Below are 15,957 nucleotides of genomic sequence, written 5' to 3'. Positions count from 1 at the left end.
AAGACTTCCTTCAATAGGGGAAGGAACAAATCAGCCCTAAGAAGAAATGAGCTATGAAGCTATGAAAAGGCACAGAGGAACCTGAAATGTACAGTACCTAGTGAAGGAAGCCAGTCTGAAAAGGCTGAAGACTGTATGATTCCAGCTACGGACATTCTGGAAAAGGCACCCCTATGGAGACAGTAAAAAGATCCGTGGTTGCCAGGGGTCTCGGGGGAGGGATGGATGGACAGGTGGAGCACAGAGGATTTTTAGGGCAGAGAATCTACTCTGTACGACCCTGCAGTGGTGGATGCAGGTCTTTATGCATCCGAAAACCCACAGACTGTATAACACAAAGAGTGAACCCTGATGTAAACTATGGACTTTGGATGACAATGACGTGTCAGTGTTGGCTGACTGGGACAAATGTAAAGCTCTGAGGCGGGACGCAGATGGTGGGAGAGACTGAGTGAGTGTATGAGGAGGGAATGTGTGGGAACTCTGTACTTTTCACTCAATTTTGTGTTTTTATTGATCTCCAACAAATAAAGCCTGCAATTAAAAAAAAGGTGAAGGATGCACGGTGAAATATAACAACCAACTAAAAATAATGCAAAAAGCAGAGGTAAAGAGTCAACAGAAGAGGGACTTCCCTGGCGGCCCAGGGGTTGAGACTCCGCCTTCCAGCGCACCGGGTATGGGTTTGATCCCTGGTCGGGAAACTAAGATCCCACATGCCTCGTGGCCAAAAAACCAGAACATAAAGCAGGAGCAATATTATAACAAATTCAATAAAGACTTTAAAAAAAGAGCTCATTTCTTCCATTAACAAAGAAAAGAGTCAACAGAAGAAATAAAATAGAATACAAAAGTTTATTCAATGAACCCAAGAGAAGGGAGAAGAGGAGGAACCAGGAAATGGAACCCAAGATCAATTAAAAAAAAAACAAATGGCAACATGGTAGATCTAACCTCAAGCATATCAAGAAATACATTACATGTAAATGAATGTAGGAAGAAATAACACCAAAATTACACAAAATCTTTCAGAAAACAGAGAAGAAAGTAAATGCCCCAATATGTTTTATAAGGCCACCATAACCCCACAATCAAAGCATGACAAAGACATTACAAGAAAAAAGTTATAAGCCAACGTCCTACATGAGCATGGACACAAAACTCCTTAACATATTATTAAAAAATAAAATCTAGCAATATATAAAAAGGGACTACATCTTACATCAGGGTAGAGGTCCTGTATACCCTTTGTTAAATTTATTCCTAAGTATTTTCCTAGGAACACTTCCTGGGGATACAAGTGGGGTTATCCCAGAAATGCAAAGTTGTTTTAACATTCGAAAATTAGTCGGTATAATTCACTGCCTTAACAGAATAAAGGAGAAAAATCATATGTGATCCCAGTAGATGCAGAAAGAACACGTGACAAAAATCTAACACCTATTTATGATGGTAAAAACATTAGAAAACTAAGAATAAAAGGAAACTCCCTCAACCCATTTCAGTCGATGCACAAAGAACCTCTGATAAAATTTAACACAGAAGATTTGACCAAAAAAACCTCTTTGTGAACTGGGAGAAGAGGGCATCCTCAATCTGACAGAGAGTACCTACAAAAAAACCTGCAGCTCACGTCACACCCAGTGGTGAAAGAGTGAATGCATTTCCCCTGAGGCTGGAATGAGGTAAGGATGTCTGCTCTCAGTCTCATTTAATTGTATTGCAGTTTCAACCAATGCAACAAGACAAGTAAAAGAAATAAAATCCAAAAAGACTGGAATGTAGAAAGTAAAACTGTCTTTATTTTTAGAAGATATGATTGTCTCTATGGAAAATTCTAAGATTCTATGAAACAACTACCAGAACTAACCCATGAGTTAATAAGCGATGTCACAAGGTACTACGTCAACACACAAATATCTGTTGTAAATGAGGAGCAAACAAATGGAAAATTACGTGAAGATTCCATTTACAATAACACCAGAGAACAGAGAACGCTGAGGAACAGATTTAACAAAAGATATGCAGGACCTCTATTCTGAAAGCTATAAGCGTTGCTGAGTGGAGGGATGTATCATGCTCGTGGTTGGAAGACTGAATATTGTTTAGATTTTATTATTCCCAAATTAATCTATATACTGAATGCAATCCCAGTTCAAGTAGAGAAGCCTTTTTGAAAGAAATTAACAAGCTGATTCTTTATTCTAACATTTGTAGGGAAAAGAAAAGGACCCACAGAACCAAAACAACCAAAAAAGAAGTACAAATGTGGAAGATTACTGGATTCCAAGCTCTAGCAATTAAGCCAGTGTGGTCTTGGTGTCAGGACAGACAAACAGATCCATGAAACAGAACAGAGAGTCCAGAAAGGGACTCACACATATAGAGTCAATTAATTTTCAATAAACATGCCAAAGTGGTTCAATGGAAAAGGAAACTCTTTTTTAACAAAGGATACTGTGACAACTCCTACCTCACACCATACACAAGATTAATTTGAAATGGATCACAGATTGAAATATAACAGCTATAACCCTAAATTTCCTGAAAATGTACCTTCATGACCTTGCAGTAGAGAAAGGATTCTTAAAGAAGACACAGAAAGTACTACACATAAAAGAAAACCTGTTCAATTAACTGCATCAAGTTAAAAACTTATGCTCATCAAACGACCTCTTTAAGAAAACGAAAAAGGTAAGTCACAAACTGGGAAAAGATACTTGCTATATATACATCTCACAAATGGATTATATCCAGAATATATGGTTTCTTATAAACCAGCGATAAACACTAATACAACAGTCTAAAAACTGCACAAAAATACTTGGAACAGACACTTCACGAGGTAAGATATTCAAGTACCTAATAAGCACAGGAAACCACGCTCAACAATTATTAAGTCATCCGAGAAATGTAAATTTAAACCATAGTGAAATATGATTCTACGCCGACTTGAGTGCCTAAAATTAAAAACATTGAGAATGCCTAGTGTTGGGTTGGCTGTGACAACGGGATCACTCATACATTACTGGTGGGAACATAAATGGTACAGCCGCCTGGGAAGACAGCTGGGCATACGAACCAGCAACATCACGCCTAGGTATTACCCAAGATAACTGACAAATATGTCCATAATAAGACGTGAACAATGCTTACTGTAGCTTAACCCCAAACTGGAAACGTCCATCCGCAGGAGACTTAACGACCAGGGGTGGAGCGCTCATGAAATAGACTACTACTCAGCGATACAAAGTAAATAAACGACACGCATGAATCTTGAAAACATGATCCTGAGCGAGAGAATGCAGACACAAAAGAGTTCACTCTGTGTGGTTCCATTCTCATGAAATTTAAGATCAGGAAAAAGCAATCTGCCTGTGGCAAAGGAAGCGGTGGTCTCTCACGGTGCGTGGGGACAGATTTGAAGACAAGCACAAGAGAATTTTTTTGGGGCGATGAAAGCGTTCTTTGTCTTGACTGGTGTGGTGGCTACACGCGTGTGCTCTTTTATGGAAGTTCAGCAGATGGTACCCTTTATGTCTGTGCATCTCACCGCACAGTTAGAGGGGACACGGATATGTGTGTGACTGGTTTTTGCAGATGCCTAGCGGCGGAGAGCGTTTGCTTCCTGTTTGAAGTTTTGCTTCCCAGAGGTACGGTCAGTCCTCGGTATCTGCAGGGGATTGGTTCCAAGACCCCTGCCCCCGAGGACAGCAAAATCTGCTGATGATTTTGGTACCCTTAGTCGGCCCTCCGCATCTGTGGGTGTGGGACCGCGGACACCAAGGGCCGACTGGACCAGATTCTGTAGTCATCACATGCCGACTCTGTGTCCGGTATTACCGTTTGCCACCCGCCTTCCTGACAGTGATGGGCTCAGTGTTCCCGCTGTCGCCTAAACCACCCCAAGGGGCAGGTGAACACGCGATTCCCTAAAGCTAAAGAAAGCAGAAGTGCGCTAAGCCCCTAAGAGACCTCACGGGAGAATAGGAGCTTTCGTTTTATACGCTGAACCCTTTTTGTTTTCAAAAGAATACAAGTAAAGATGACTGAGCCTACGATGACCAAGCTGTGGGCAGTGAAACTGCGCTAAAAATAGAAAATATTATGAAGAAGCATTATTATTTCTCCGAAGCACCATGCCTGTGCTCAAATGTCAAGCATTAACTTCACTGGCAAGTGAAGACGGGAGCCAGCCCTCCATGTTTCAGACCTTAGGAAGCAGTCCTGGCTCCACGAAAATTCAGCAGTTCCAGACAGGCACAGCTTCAGCCGTGCAAACGTGTCCTCTAGGGCATTTTAAATGATAGCACCATTTAGCGAGCGCTCCCCAAGTGGCACGCACCGTGCTAAGCATTTTGTATGAATGACTTCATTTATCCTCGTAAGAACCATGCGGGCGTGTATCCTAATTCCTACTTTGCAGGGTAACTGCGGTGCAGCGTGGTCAGTCGCTTTCCTGAGACCACTTCACCCAACTGACACCTGAACGATGGCAGCTGGACGGTCCCTGCTTCTTAGGTTTGGATCTTCCAAAGCCGACCCGGAGACAAGGAATCAGGCGCCAGCAGGGCACGTGGAGGTGGTCCCAGGAAGGCTGGGGGGCGTGGGGAGCGGAGGAAAAGCAGGGAACTGTGAGCCGATGAGCAGGGGCATCTGGGCTGATTGTTCTGGGGTCCCTTTGGGCAACTGCATATTCGATGCGTAAACTGTCCCCACCGCTCCACCCAGGGGCAAGGAAGCCAAACACTTGCCCGCGGCTCCCTCTCTGGCAGGAGGACCGTTCTCGGGGCGTCAGCCCTCAGAGCTTCCCGTGCAGACGGAGTCCACAGGTAGGGGACCCAGAGGAGGAAGCCCTTAGTCTGCATGTGCTCTTTTCTTAGGCCCTTCCTCCAAGGTGGCTGGGCTCTTGTTTTTTTAACTGAAATATTTTATCTAACCCAACTTACCTCAAAAATATCTCATTTCAACATGTATCATTCCTAGGAAAACTTGCCCACACTGCACCATTTACATTAGCCAAAAAGTGGAAACACCCAAACTGCCCACGAGCTGATGAGTGGAAAAACACCACGTGGCTCTTCCACCCAACAGGACGAGCGCTGACCTTCGCTACAACACAGAGGAACCCTGCCTACATCAGGCCAAGCGAACGAAGCCAGGCACAAAGGGCCGCGTACTCTGTTACACGACACGTCCACGACAGGCCTATCCACGGGGACGGAAGGCAGACAAGTGGTTGCCAGGGAGCAGGGTGAGGGGATGGGAGTAGGTGCTGGCAGCTACGGGGCTTCCTCTGGGGGTGTGGAAACCTTCTGGCATTAGAGAGTGGTGATGGCTACACAGCGAGGTGCGTACACTACAAACTACTGAATTTGTGCCTTTAAAATGGGGGGTTTATGCTGTGTGAATTACATCTCAGTAAGATAACATGAAATATAAACGTTACCCATGAGCTATCTTACTCCCTTTTCTCCATGCTGGGTCTTCAAAACTCGGTGTGCATTTTGCATTTACATCTGCAGCTGGACGGTGGCTGGCCTTCTTATACACGTGGTTGCTGGGTCAGGACTGGCCCGTCCTTCTCTTCTATGAAAAGTCATGTTTTCCACAATACTCTTCTCTTCACTGTTTCCTAATATTTAAACAGCAAAACAGGAAGACTGGGGCATTTCTGTGCTGCCCGGCCCCACCAGGACCGCTAGGGGCGTTTATTGACACGTGTGGCTCAGAGGATCAGCAAAGACGGCGGGGCCCCCAGGAGAGGCCAGGCAGCTGGAGGGGCCCCAGCAGCTGCATGTAAGCCTGGACACAAGGTTCCTGAGTCCTCTCGTGAGGTTGTTTTTCCCGCCATTGTGAATGTGGCCTGGCGACTGCAGGGCCGGTGGGGCTCCTTACAGGCCCTGACTCAGGGCTGCATGGCCAGGACCGGTTACTGAGCGGGGGCGAAGGGTGAGAGTCTCCAGGAAGCCAGGCTAGGTGTTGATGGATGCGAGACGGAAGGCTATTTCCAGAGAGAGAAGCTCAAAGAGTTAAAGACTCCTACGAGCAATTCCCAGAGGGCAGAGAGTCACACAAAATCCTCTTTCTTCTTCCTCTAGCGAGGACTGTGCAGACATCTGATCACGCTGCCACGCGCCCCCGTCTTCCTCTCCGGAAGCTCATCCCTGTCCCGTCCACCTGCTCGGCTTGTTTTCTTCCCCTTTGTTCTTCAAAGGGACCCTCTTCTGGATGGTGTCAAGTCTTCAGCGGCCGTCGCAGGGAATGCTGTCCCCCAGTGTGGCGTCTTAGGGCTCCGTCCTCGGTCCCTCCCTGGCTGGGGAGCTCATCAGGCCCATGGCTGCAAACATCACCCACACCAACAGCCCAGTGTCACATTGTCACATCCCCAGCTCAGGTGTGACAGCTCCCCTAGACCCGTCTACTCGATATTGACGTCCAACAGGCAAACCACGCCCCCCTGCCCCCGCCGCCCTGAGCCCACGTCACCCTCAGCTCACACCCTCACAGGGCTGCTGCTCCACCCTTTCTGTGGCTCAGGCTGGACCCCCGAGGCTTCTCCAACTGCTCTTTCTTCTATATCTCACTTCCACTCAGTCAGGAAATAAGCCTGGTTCTTCCTTCAGAACACGCCAGGATCTGATCACTCCTCACCACCTCCCCTGCCCTTCCCCATGGGAATCAAGGCACCAGCTCCTCATGGACCTTCAAGGTCCCACATGACCTGCCCCCAGCAACCTCAAACCTCATTTCCAAATGTCTGAGCTCCGAAGAGCTGGAGTCAGGAATGCTTGGTGGTCACCAGGGCGTCAGTGGAGACCCCACAGGGATGGCGCCTCAGCTGCAGGACGGAACTCTCCCTGGAGTAGGGGTTCTCTAGAACCGTCCTAGCAAAGCTAAAAGACAGGTCTCAAAGGCATCAAACTGATTTGTAAGTTGCTTAACTGTCTGCCAGGACAGAGCCTATGCTCTTTAATGGAAGAAAACAAAATCCAGATGGTCCACAACATAACAAAGAGGCAAACATGAATATCCAGAGACACGAAGAAAAAAATATAAGTGTCGACAGCAAAGATGGTAACAGTGTATCATGGGGTCTAAAACATAAGTAGGAGTAAAATGTGTGACATAAAGCACAAAGAATGAGGTAGGAGAAATGGAATCATGCTATTCTGAGAGTCTTGCATCATTGTGAAGTGAGGTAATGGAACTGAAAGGCACACTGTGATGAGTCACTGGTACATATTGGAACACCAAGAGCAGCCACAAAGAGATAAGACAAAGAAGTACACTTCATAAATCAAGAGTGGAGGAAAAAAAATGGAATTAAGGGGCTTCCCTGGTGGCGCAGTGGTTGAGAGTCCCCCTGCCGATGCAGGGGACACGGGTTTGTGCCCCGGTCCGGGAAGATCCCACATGCCGCGGAGCAGCTGGGCCCGTGAGCCATGGCCGCTGAGCCTGCGCGTCGGAGCCTGTGCTCCGCAACGGGAGAGGCCACAACAGTGAGAGACCCGCGTACCGCAAAAAAAAAAAAAAAAAAAAGGAATTAAAAAATGCTCGGTATCCAAAAGATGTAGAAAGAGTGGAAAATACCGAAAAGAATAATGAGAAAAATAGAAAATGATTAACAAGGTAGTAGATTTAAACCCAACCATATCAATAATTACATTTAATGTAAATGGCTTAAAAACTTAATTAAAAAGCTTAATTTGCCAGAATTGATAATGCCACCTATAAAAAATCCACTTCAAATATAAAGTCATTAAAAGTAACAAGGTGGAAAGGGATATAGCATAGGAGCACTAAGTATAAGCAAGCTGGAGTGGTTATAGTAACATGAGATAAGGAAGACTTGAGAACAAGGGATAGTACCAAGGATAAAGGGCAAATTTTCATAGGAATAAAGGGGCTGATCCATCACGAAGACACAACGATCCTAAATAAGTATGTGTCCAATAACAGAAATTGAAATGCATGAAGCATGAGAGAACTGAGAAATTTAACAACACATCCACAACAGTTACCTATTTTACTACTCATCCTTCAGTAATGAATAGAACAAGCAGACAAAAAATATGTAAAGATACAGAAAACTTGAACTACGCTATTGACTAACTTGACCTAATGGACATTTACAGAATCTTTCATCCAGTAACGACAGTACATGTCCTTTTTTATGTGTACATGTACCAGTCACCAAGATACACCATGCATCTCAAAAAAATCAAAAAAGACTTACGTTACATAGTCACAATGAAATGAACAGAAATCAGTGATGGAAAGGTAACTGGAAAATACCCAAATATTTGAGAATTAGATAATATACTTCTTTTTTTTTTCTTTTCGGTACGCGGGCTTCTCACCGCTGTGGCCTCTCCCGTTGCTGAGCACAGGCTCCGGATGCGCAGGCTTAGCGGCCATGGCTCACGGGCCCAGTTGCTCCGCGGCACGTGGGATCCTCCCGGACCGGGGCACGAACCCGTGTCCCCTGCATCGGCAGGCGGACTCTCAACCACTGCGCCACCAGGGAAGCCCCTGGTCCATTGATTTTTGACAAAGGTGCCATGATAATTCAATGGGGGGGAAGGATCGTTGTTTTCAACAAATGGTGCTGGAACAAATGGATATTTAAGCAAGTGAACCTCAATTCTTTTCTCCCTCCCTTGAAGGTGGGCTATACTTAGGGACTTGCTTCCAAAGAATCGAGCAAGGAAAGGGGAAAATAGTGACTTTCCAGTGAAGAAGCCAGTGATCATGGGGGTGCTATGGCCTCCTTGTATTCTTTCCAAAAACCCACATCCCCAGGCTGATCATGAGAAAAGCATCAGACAAGCCCAGATTGAAGGGCATTCTACAGACTCTTCAAGACCGCCAAGGTCATGGCAAACAAGGAACGTCCGAGACACTGTCAGACCAGAGAAGACTGGAAGGCATAACGACTAAGTGTGGACTGGATCCTGGATCAGGAAGGGGACATCAGGAAAAAAACTAGTGAAGCCTGAATAAAGTCGAGGATCTAGTTAATAACAACAACAAAAAACAATAATAAAAAGTTTATTGTTAAGCCAAGGGCTTGATAAGCGCTTTTTATGTTAATAAAAAGTTATTGGGCTTCCCTGGTGGCACAGGGATTAAGAATCTGCCTGCCAGTGCAGGGGACACGGGTTCGAGCCCTGGTCCGGGAAGATCCCACATGCCACAGAGCAACTAAGCCCGTGCGCCACAACTACAGAGCCCGTGAGCCACAACTACTGAGCCTGTGTGCCACAACTACTGAAGCCCACGTGCCTAGAGCTCGTGCTCCACAACAAGAGAAGCCACCGCAATGAGAAGCCCGTGCACCACAACAAAGAGTAGCCCCTGCTCACTGCAACTAGAGAAAGCCTGTGCACATCGACAAAGACCCAACACAGTCAAAAATAAATAAATAAATTTATTTTTTAAAAAGTTATTTTCATACGAAAAAAAGTTAGAACTCAGATTTTATTCTAACATCTACTATCAAAAGAACTGAATTAAGAGTTTTCATAAAGAGCTACTCAGGCATAAAAATATTTAAAGCAACCAGTGCTCCTATGTAAATGTTGTCACTTGAAAGATGAGACCCTGAGACACAGAAACATCAGGGCCTCACTCACACACCATCCAGCGCAGTATGGGTGGCATCAAAATTCTATTCTGTAGACATCAATTTTGAAAAAATTATTAAATTAATATTAAATTTTAAAAAGAAAAATAAACCTCAACTTTTGCCTCAGACCATACACAAAAATTAACTCAAAATGGACCACTGACCTAAATGCAAAAGCTAAAACTATAAAACTTGTAGAAGAAAACAGAGGAGAAAACTTCACAACTATGGGATAAAATAAGATTTCTTTGGCCACAAAAAGTACAAACCATAAAAGAACAACTGGTAAATTGGGCCTAATCAAAATTTAATTCTGGTTATTGAAAGACACTCATAAGAAAAAGAAGCAGCAAGTTGCAGACCAGGAGAAGATATTTATAATATCTACCTGACAAAAGGTGTGTATCCCAAATATACCAGGAATGCTTTCAATTCAAGAGTGAGAAGGAAAACTACCCACCACCACCACGACCAACAAATCAGAAAAGATTTGAACAAATACTTCATAAGAGAAGATTTAAGAATGGCCAGTAAATGCTTTAAAGATACTCACCATCATTAATCACTAGGGAAACCAAATTAAAACCAGATGCAGTACCACTCCACACCCAATAGAACTGATTAACACAGAAAGGACTGACAATATCAAGTGCTGCTGAGACTGCGAAGCAACGGGAACTCTTGTACATTACGGGTCGGGGTGCAAGATGTGCAGGGAAACTACCTGGCAGTACCTTTTATAAAGTGAAATATACACTTAACCATGCGATCCACCAATCCCATTCAATCCCATTGACCCCAAGGGAAATAAAAATACACGTCCCTGTAAATGCTTGTACTGGGATGCTCACAGCTGCTTTATTCATAAAAGTCCCCAACCGGAAATAACCCAGATGTCCTTCAACAGGTGAATGGATAAAACAACTGTGGTCCAGCCATACCCGGAACGTGACTCACCAATAAAAAGGAAAGAATCACTGATACACACAACACGTGGACGAGCCTCAAAAACGTTCGGTCGAGGCAAAAAAAGAGGACACATGTTACGTGATTTCATTTTCTATGGAACTCTCAAAAGGCAAATCTAATCTATGGTGTCAAAGAGCGGCTGGTGGCTGACAGAGGTCGGGAGTGGAGGGACAGGGGTTAAGCAGGAGAGAACACAAGAGAACATTTTTAGGTGATGTAAATGTTCCCAGTCTTGGTTTTGGTGGTAGTTAACAAGGATGTATAGAACTTTCAAGGTTTATCAAAATATACACTTAAATGGGAGCATTTTATTAGGCATACATCATACATAAATAAGAGCGATCAAAGATTCAAAAGGAAATGGGATTTTAAGAAAACACCACCACTGACTGTATGAGGCATCCTGGGGGCTGGCCTTTTGCCTCACAGTCTGAATGGTCAGGACAGACACTGGGCCCAGGGAGACAAGAGTGGGGTGTCACCCAGTGTCTGCTAAGTCGTCAGGACCGGGTGGGAGGGGGTGGGACTGGGCACCCTGGGGGTTTGTGGAGGGCAGAGTATGGCTGTCTCTGCAGCAGTACGTGGCCTTAGCTTCTGTAACAGTACCGGGCTTCAGATTCAAAGCCTAACTCATACATATTCAATCACAGGTGCAGCCTGGAGCTTTTAGTTTTCTTTTAATTTAAAAAATGATAGCAAGGCCTTACCAGAGAGCTGCTTGATGGCCACAGGTCTCACTTTGTAGGGAGTCCTGCAAGAGAGAAGGCAGTTCCACTGTAAGATGCTGTCAAGATGTTCATGTACATCTGGTTCGAGAGAGAAGCACTCGGGCTGAATTAGAATTCAGTGAATTAGGTCTTTTTAAAATGAATTTCTTTGGCAAGTCTGAGTTTTCTCATTCAGAAGAATTCTAAATACTTTAAATATACCATTTAAACAACGGCCCTCCTCTATAATGTTCATATTTGGTTAATAAAATAAACATGTTGAATGCAGCTGGGATGGCACAGAATTGTCCTGGTCTGTCCTGACACCTGACTGATGCGGGAGGCTCTCCCTCTTTTGCTTTGAGCTCCTGGAGACTGCATCCCCCAAGTGCACAAGAGAGGATGGTGTCAATAACTCAGTCGAAAATGCACTGGCACCTCGGTGATGTCACCACCGGTAATCATGAGACCCACAGGGGGTGGGGAGAGGATACTGGTGATAGGAAAGGCAGAGTAAGGGTCACTGTCCCTGACATACAAGGACCTCTGGCAAAGGTCGGGGGGAGACAAGTCAATGGAAAATAGGCAAAGAATAGGAACAGGCAATCATCGATAACAGTTAATAAAAATAAAAAGAGGGACCTGAAGAAAGAGGCTATTTTTTTTTTTTTTTTTTGCGGTACGCGGGCCTCTCACTGTTGTGGCCTCTCCCGTTGCGGAGCACAGGCTCCGGACGTGCAGGCTCAGTGGCCATGGCTCACGGGCCCAGCCGCTCCGCAGCATGTGGGATCTTCCCGGACCGGGGCACGAACCCACGTCCCCTGCATCGGCAGGCGGACTCTCAACCACTGCGCCACCAGGGAAGAGAAAGAGGCTATTTTTTTACCCAAATTTAGAACCTGGGAACATGAATGCTATGAGGCACAGGGACTCAGGGTCTCACAGGTATTGCTAGTGGGAGTACGGATCGCCATCACCTATGGGAAAGCAACCTAGCAGCACTGATTCAAATGTAAAATCCTTTGTCTCAGCACGTGAACCTAGGAACGGAAGTATTAACTCTTTTGGTTATCTTACACAGGGATACCTTCACATGTCACTCATTCATTCATTCAACATGTTTTACACTCAGTGCTCACTGTGGTTGGGTTCTGGTGATATAAGAGTGAATCAGGGCTTCCCTGGTGGCGCAGTGGTTAAGAGTCCGCCTGCCAATGCACGGGTTTGAGCCCCGGCCCGGGAAGATCCCACATGCTGTGGAGCAACTAAGCCCGAGCGCCACAACTATTGAGCCCGTGTGCCACAACTACTGAAGCCTGCGCGCCTAGAGCCCGTGCTCCACAACAAGAGAAGCCACCGCAGTGAGAAGCCTGTGCACTGCAAAAAAGACCCAATGCACCCAAAAATAAAAAAATAAATTAAAAAAAAGGAAAAAAGAGTGAATCAGGCAAGAACGCTCTGCCCTCACAGATCCTACGTTCCACGGTCAAGTACACGTTGAAAGGACGTGAATGCTGCCATCTGAATGGCTAAGAAATATGCGGGCCCCTCTCTGCCGGGGCTGCGTGACACATTAGCTGAACGGTGGCGTGTCATTCAGTGTCAAAAAGATGGAGATGAGCGAGCAAGTACTGACGTGGAGGGCTGCCTACAACATCTCGTTAGGGAGACACGGCAAGTTACAGGGCCACAGACGGAGAATCGGCTCAGCGATGGAGAAAGAAAGCACAGAGACTCTGGAAGGAGTTACACCAAACACCAGACTCTTGACAGGGGCTAACTGGGCATCCCACCTGTGGTTTAACAGTTATAGGGCACACGGAAGATGGTTTACATTTAAAATGCCAATAAGGTATAAAAATAACAACTGCGTGGCACTAATAGGTGATGGACGGACAAGCCCACGGTGGTCTCAAGTCCCGCCTCCCCGCAAGGGTTTCCTCCTGGTGGAGCCCGTGAGGGGCAAGTCACCCCACCCATCTCCCCCGCAGGAGTGTGCCCCTTGCTTGGGGAAAGGTCCTCTTCCAAAGGCCCCCGGAAGTTGGTTATTTGGGACTTGGGGAACATTCCCTACAGAGGCTTCGTGGTGATGGTGTTTGGGTCCTGGGAGATCACAGAACAGCCTGTTCAGAGTCCACGCGGCTTGAGGTGTGGCTCCAGCTGCAGAGCAGGTGAGACACCGGCTGGGGCGGGGCTTGGCCAAGGGGACACAGCTGCCTCTGTCCTCACTGATGGCGAGCAGGGCGGGTCCACCCTCCCCGGGCCTCCCAGCAGCCGTCAGCCTCGCCAGCTTGCAGGTTTCCAGGAGCCTCCGCTCAGCGAAGGGGGGACCCTCCCTGAAGCCCACCGCGTGTGTGGGGCTGACTTTGAACCAGGGGCGCATGCAGAGCACGTGTTGGCGTTTCCGGGGGGGCCAGGGCTGCGGCGATGGGCTGAGGGGCGCAGAGAGCCAAGGCGAGGTGGGCGTCACCTCTCCTCTCTCCTCCTCCCTCAGCCCCATGAGCAGCACTGATGCTGGGGCAGTGGGTGGAGAGACGGGATCCCGGGCCCGAGGGGTGCAGGAAGGGGCCATCCCTTCCCCTCTTTTTCTTCTCTCTCCCTCCCCTGCAGCCACAAGGACTGTCTTCCCCTGCTCCCCACAAGCCCACGCTGGCCGGGAGGTGACAGTGACGGCACAGAGGAGGTGCCGGAGGCGTGGATGGGGAGAGACAGAGCCGCGAGTCCCGAAACGCCCCCTGCTCCCCGTGTCAGAGGCGCTGACCACAGCTGGATCCCCAAGATCACTCTTGGCCCCTGGTTCCTTAATCCTCTTGACTCGACAGCAGGAATGTCCTCAGAAGCAGTTATGCTGCTTCCACGACTGAATGAACTCCTGCCTCGGCCTAAATTGACTCGCAGCTTCATCATTTCTTCCTCAGCAACAGAACTGAGATAAACCACTTTCCATTCGCCTTGAACTTGTATTTGTCTTTTTCCAAAATGCCTCTTTTCAAACACGTTTACTGGGAGCTGCGCCGGACTCCAGGAAGCATTTCTCCCCAGCTGAGGGGATGGGCACACACACCATCCTTGTAAGTGCTCAGCCATTTCATCTGGCGGACAGCTTCATGCATCACAACTTGGCTAAAACCGGAAACACAGGAGCCGTCCTGGCCCTCCCCTCTCTCCACATGCCCCATTTTTCCTCATACTACTTAAGGGTCTGTTTCTCTCCTTCAACAAGGATCTTGAAGCAGCAGAGGCCGACGGAAGGGTGGTCAAGAAGCAACACGCTGGTCAGCGGGGCCCCATGGGATCCACAATGTCCCCTTGTCCAGAAAGGAGCGCACGGGGACCAGACGCTCGGTCCCGCCGAGCGTGACATGAACAAACCTGGGATGTGTCTACTTGTGTTTGTTAGTCTTTAGGAATGGGGATTAGCAATCCATCACCTTTCTTATCAGCTCCAAAAGAGAGAGGAAGCTACTCAGCCCATCGCTAGATTAGAGCCTCTCTGACTTAGGTAAATAGGTACCAGGTTATTTAAAATGCTGGTCTGAACATTCTCTGATCATTAAGGGAAGAAGTATTTTGAAGGAAGACTCAGAAGGTCATGAGACGTGGTTTGAAATGAGCCGAAAAGTTTAGTATAAGAGATGGGAAAACTGGGACCCCGACTACTGATCAGTAACCAGGTGATCACAGTCAAGAGCCCTTGTAATTCGGAGAAGAGGCTGTGAAAAGCGGCCCCTGCGAGTGTGAACTGGGCAGCAAGCAGGCAAGGTGGACGAGCTGGTGCCTGCAGGAGAGCCTCTCCCGGGAGGCGGTTCCTGAGTCCGAGGCTGGGGGCAGGGTACAGGTGTTGACAAGGCTGGACCGAAGGGCTGCAGGGTCTTCAGTGGTGGAGGAAGCTGGAGGGACACGACCTGACTTGACCGTCTTCTGGGAGGAAACAAAATGTATCCAGCACTTTCCGAGAAGGGGACACCCTGCGTCTGGTAGAGGTGACCTTCTGGTCCCTGGCAGGCTGAGCACCCACCTGGGGGTCAAGAGTAGTTTCTTAGCTTTTGCCCACTTTACACCAGTGGTTCTCACCCTCGCTGCACATTGGAATCACCCGGTGAGCTTTAAAAAAAAATCCCTCAAAAATCCACATTTCCTGGGTTCTAGTGGGGCTCTGGTCACCAGAGCCTTTTTGATGATCCCTGGTGGTTTGAACCTGCAGGCAGGGCTGACGGTCACTGGTTTGGTTGGACTAGGTTATACCACGCATGTTTAGAGGGTGCGGGACCCCCGACGGCAGCTGGAACCGTGGGACTGGAGAATTAGAAGCAAACAGAACAGATTGGAGGCCTCACTGGGGCTCACGCATGACCCGGGAGGGGGAAGTGAGCAGATGGGAAGGGAATCTTGGGGAACGCCGCCTTTCAGGGGCAGAGAGTGGGAAGCAGACACAGACGGGGGGAAGATGATGGAGGCAGCTGGTAAAAAGGAGAAGTCCATGATCTCACATGCAGGGAGCAGACAGAGACAGGGGAGGGGATGCCCAGTGCTGGGAACAGTGATTAAGGAGGTCCCAGCCAACAGCATCACCACCTGGGAACCTGCAGAAATGCCAGTTCTGGGGCCCCGAGGGGGTGAGGAGAGGGAGGGAGGGGGCTCTGCTTCAGC

At 47.5% G+C, this 15,957-nt stretch overlaps 1 protein-coding gene across 1 annotated transcript in view; it reads right to left on the bottom strand.

Moving 5' to 3' along the window:
• Positions 1–15,957, bottom strand: part of PDE9A (phosphodiesterase 9A) — a 99,207-nt gene that overhangs the window by 44,505 nt on the left and 38,745 nt on the right. The window contains exon 4 of the mRNA XM_082654137.1: positions 11,308–11,351. Coding sequence (XP_082510263.1) covers positions 11,308–11,351 — 44 coding nt within the window. The remainder of the gene's footprint in view (positions 1–11,307; positions 11,352–15,957) is intronic.

This window comes from Grampus griseus (genome assembly GCF_964374135.1).
Source record: "Grampus griseus genome assembly, chromosome: 5".
Lineage (NCBI taxonomy): Eukaryota > Metazoa > Chordata > Mammalia > Artiodactyla > Delphinidae > Grampus > Grampus griseus.
This window is presented reverse-complemented; position numbering and strand designations above follow the sequence as displayed.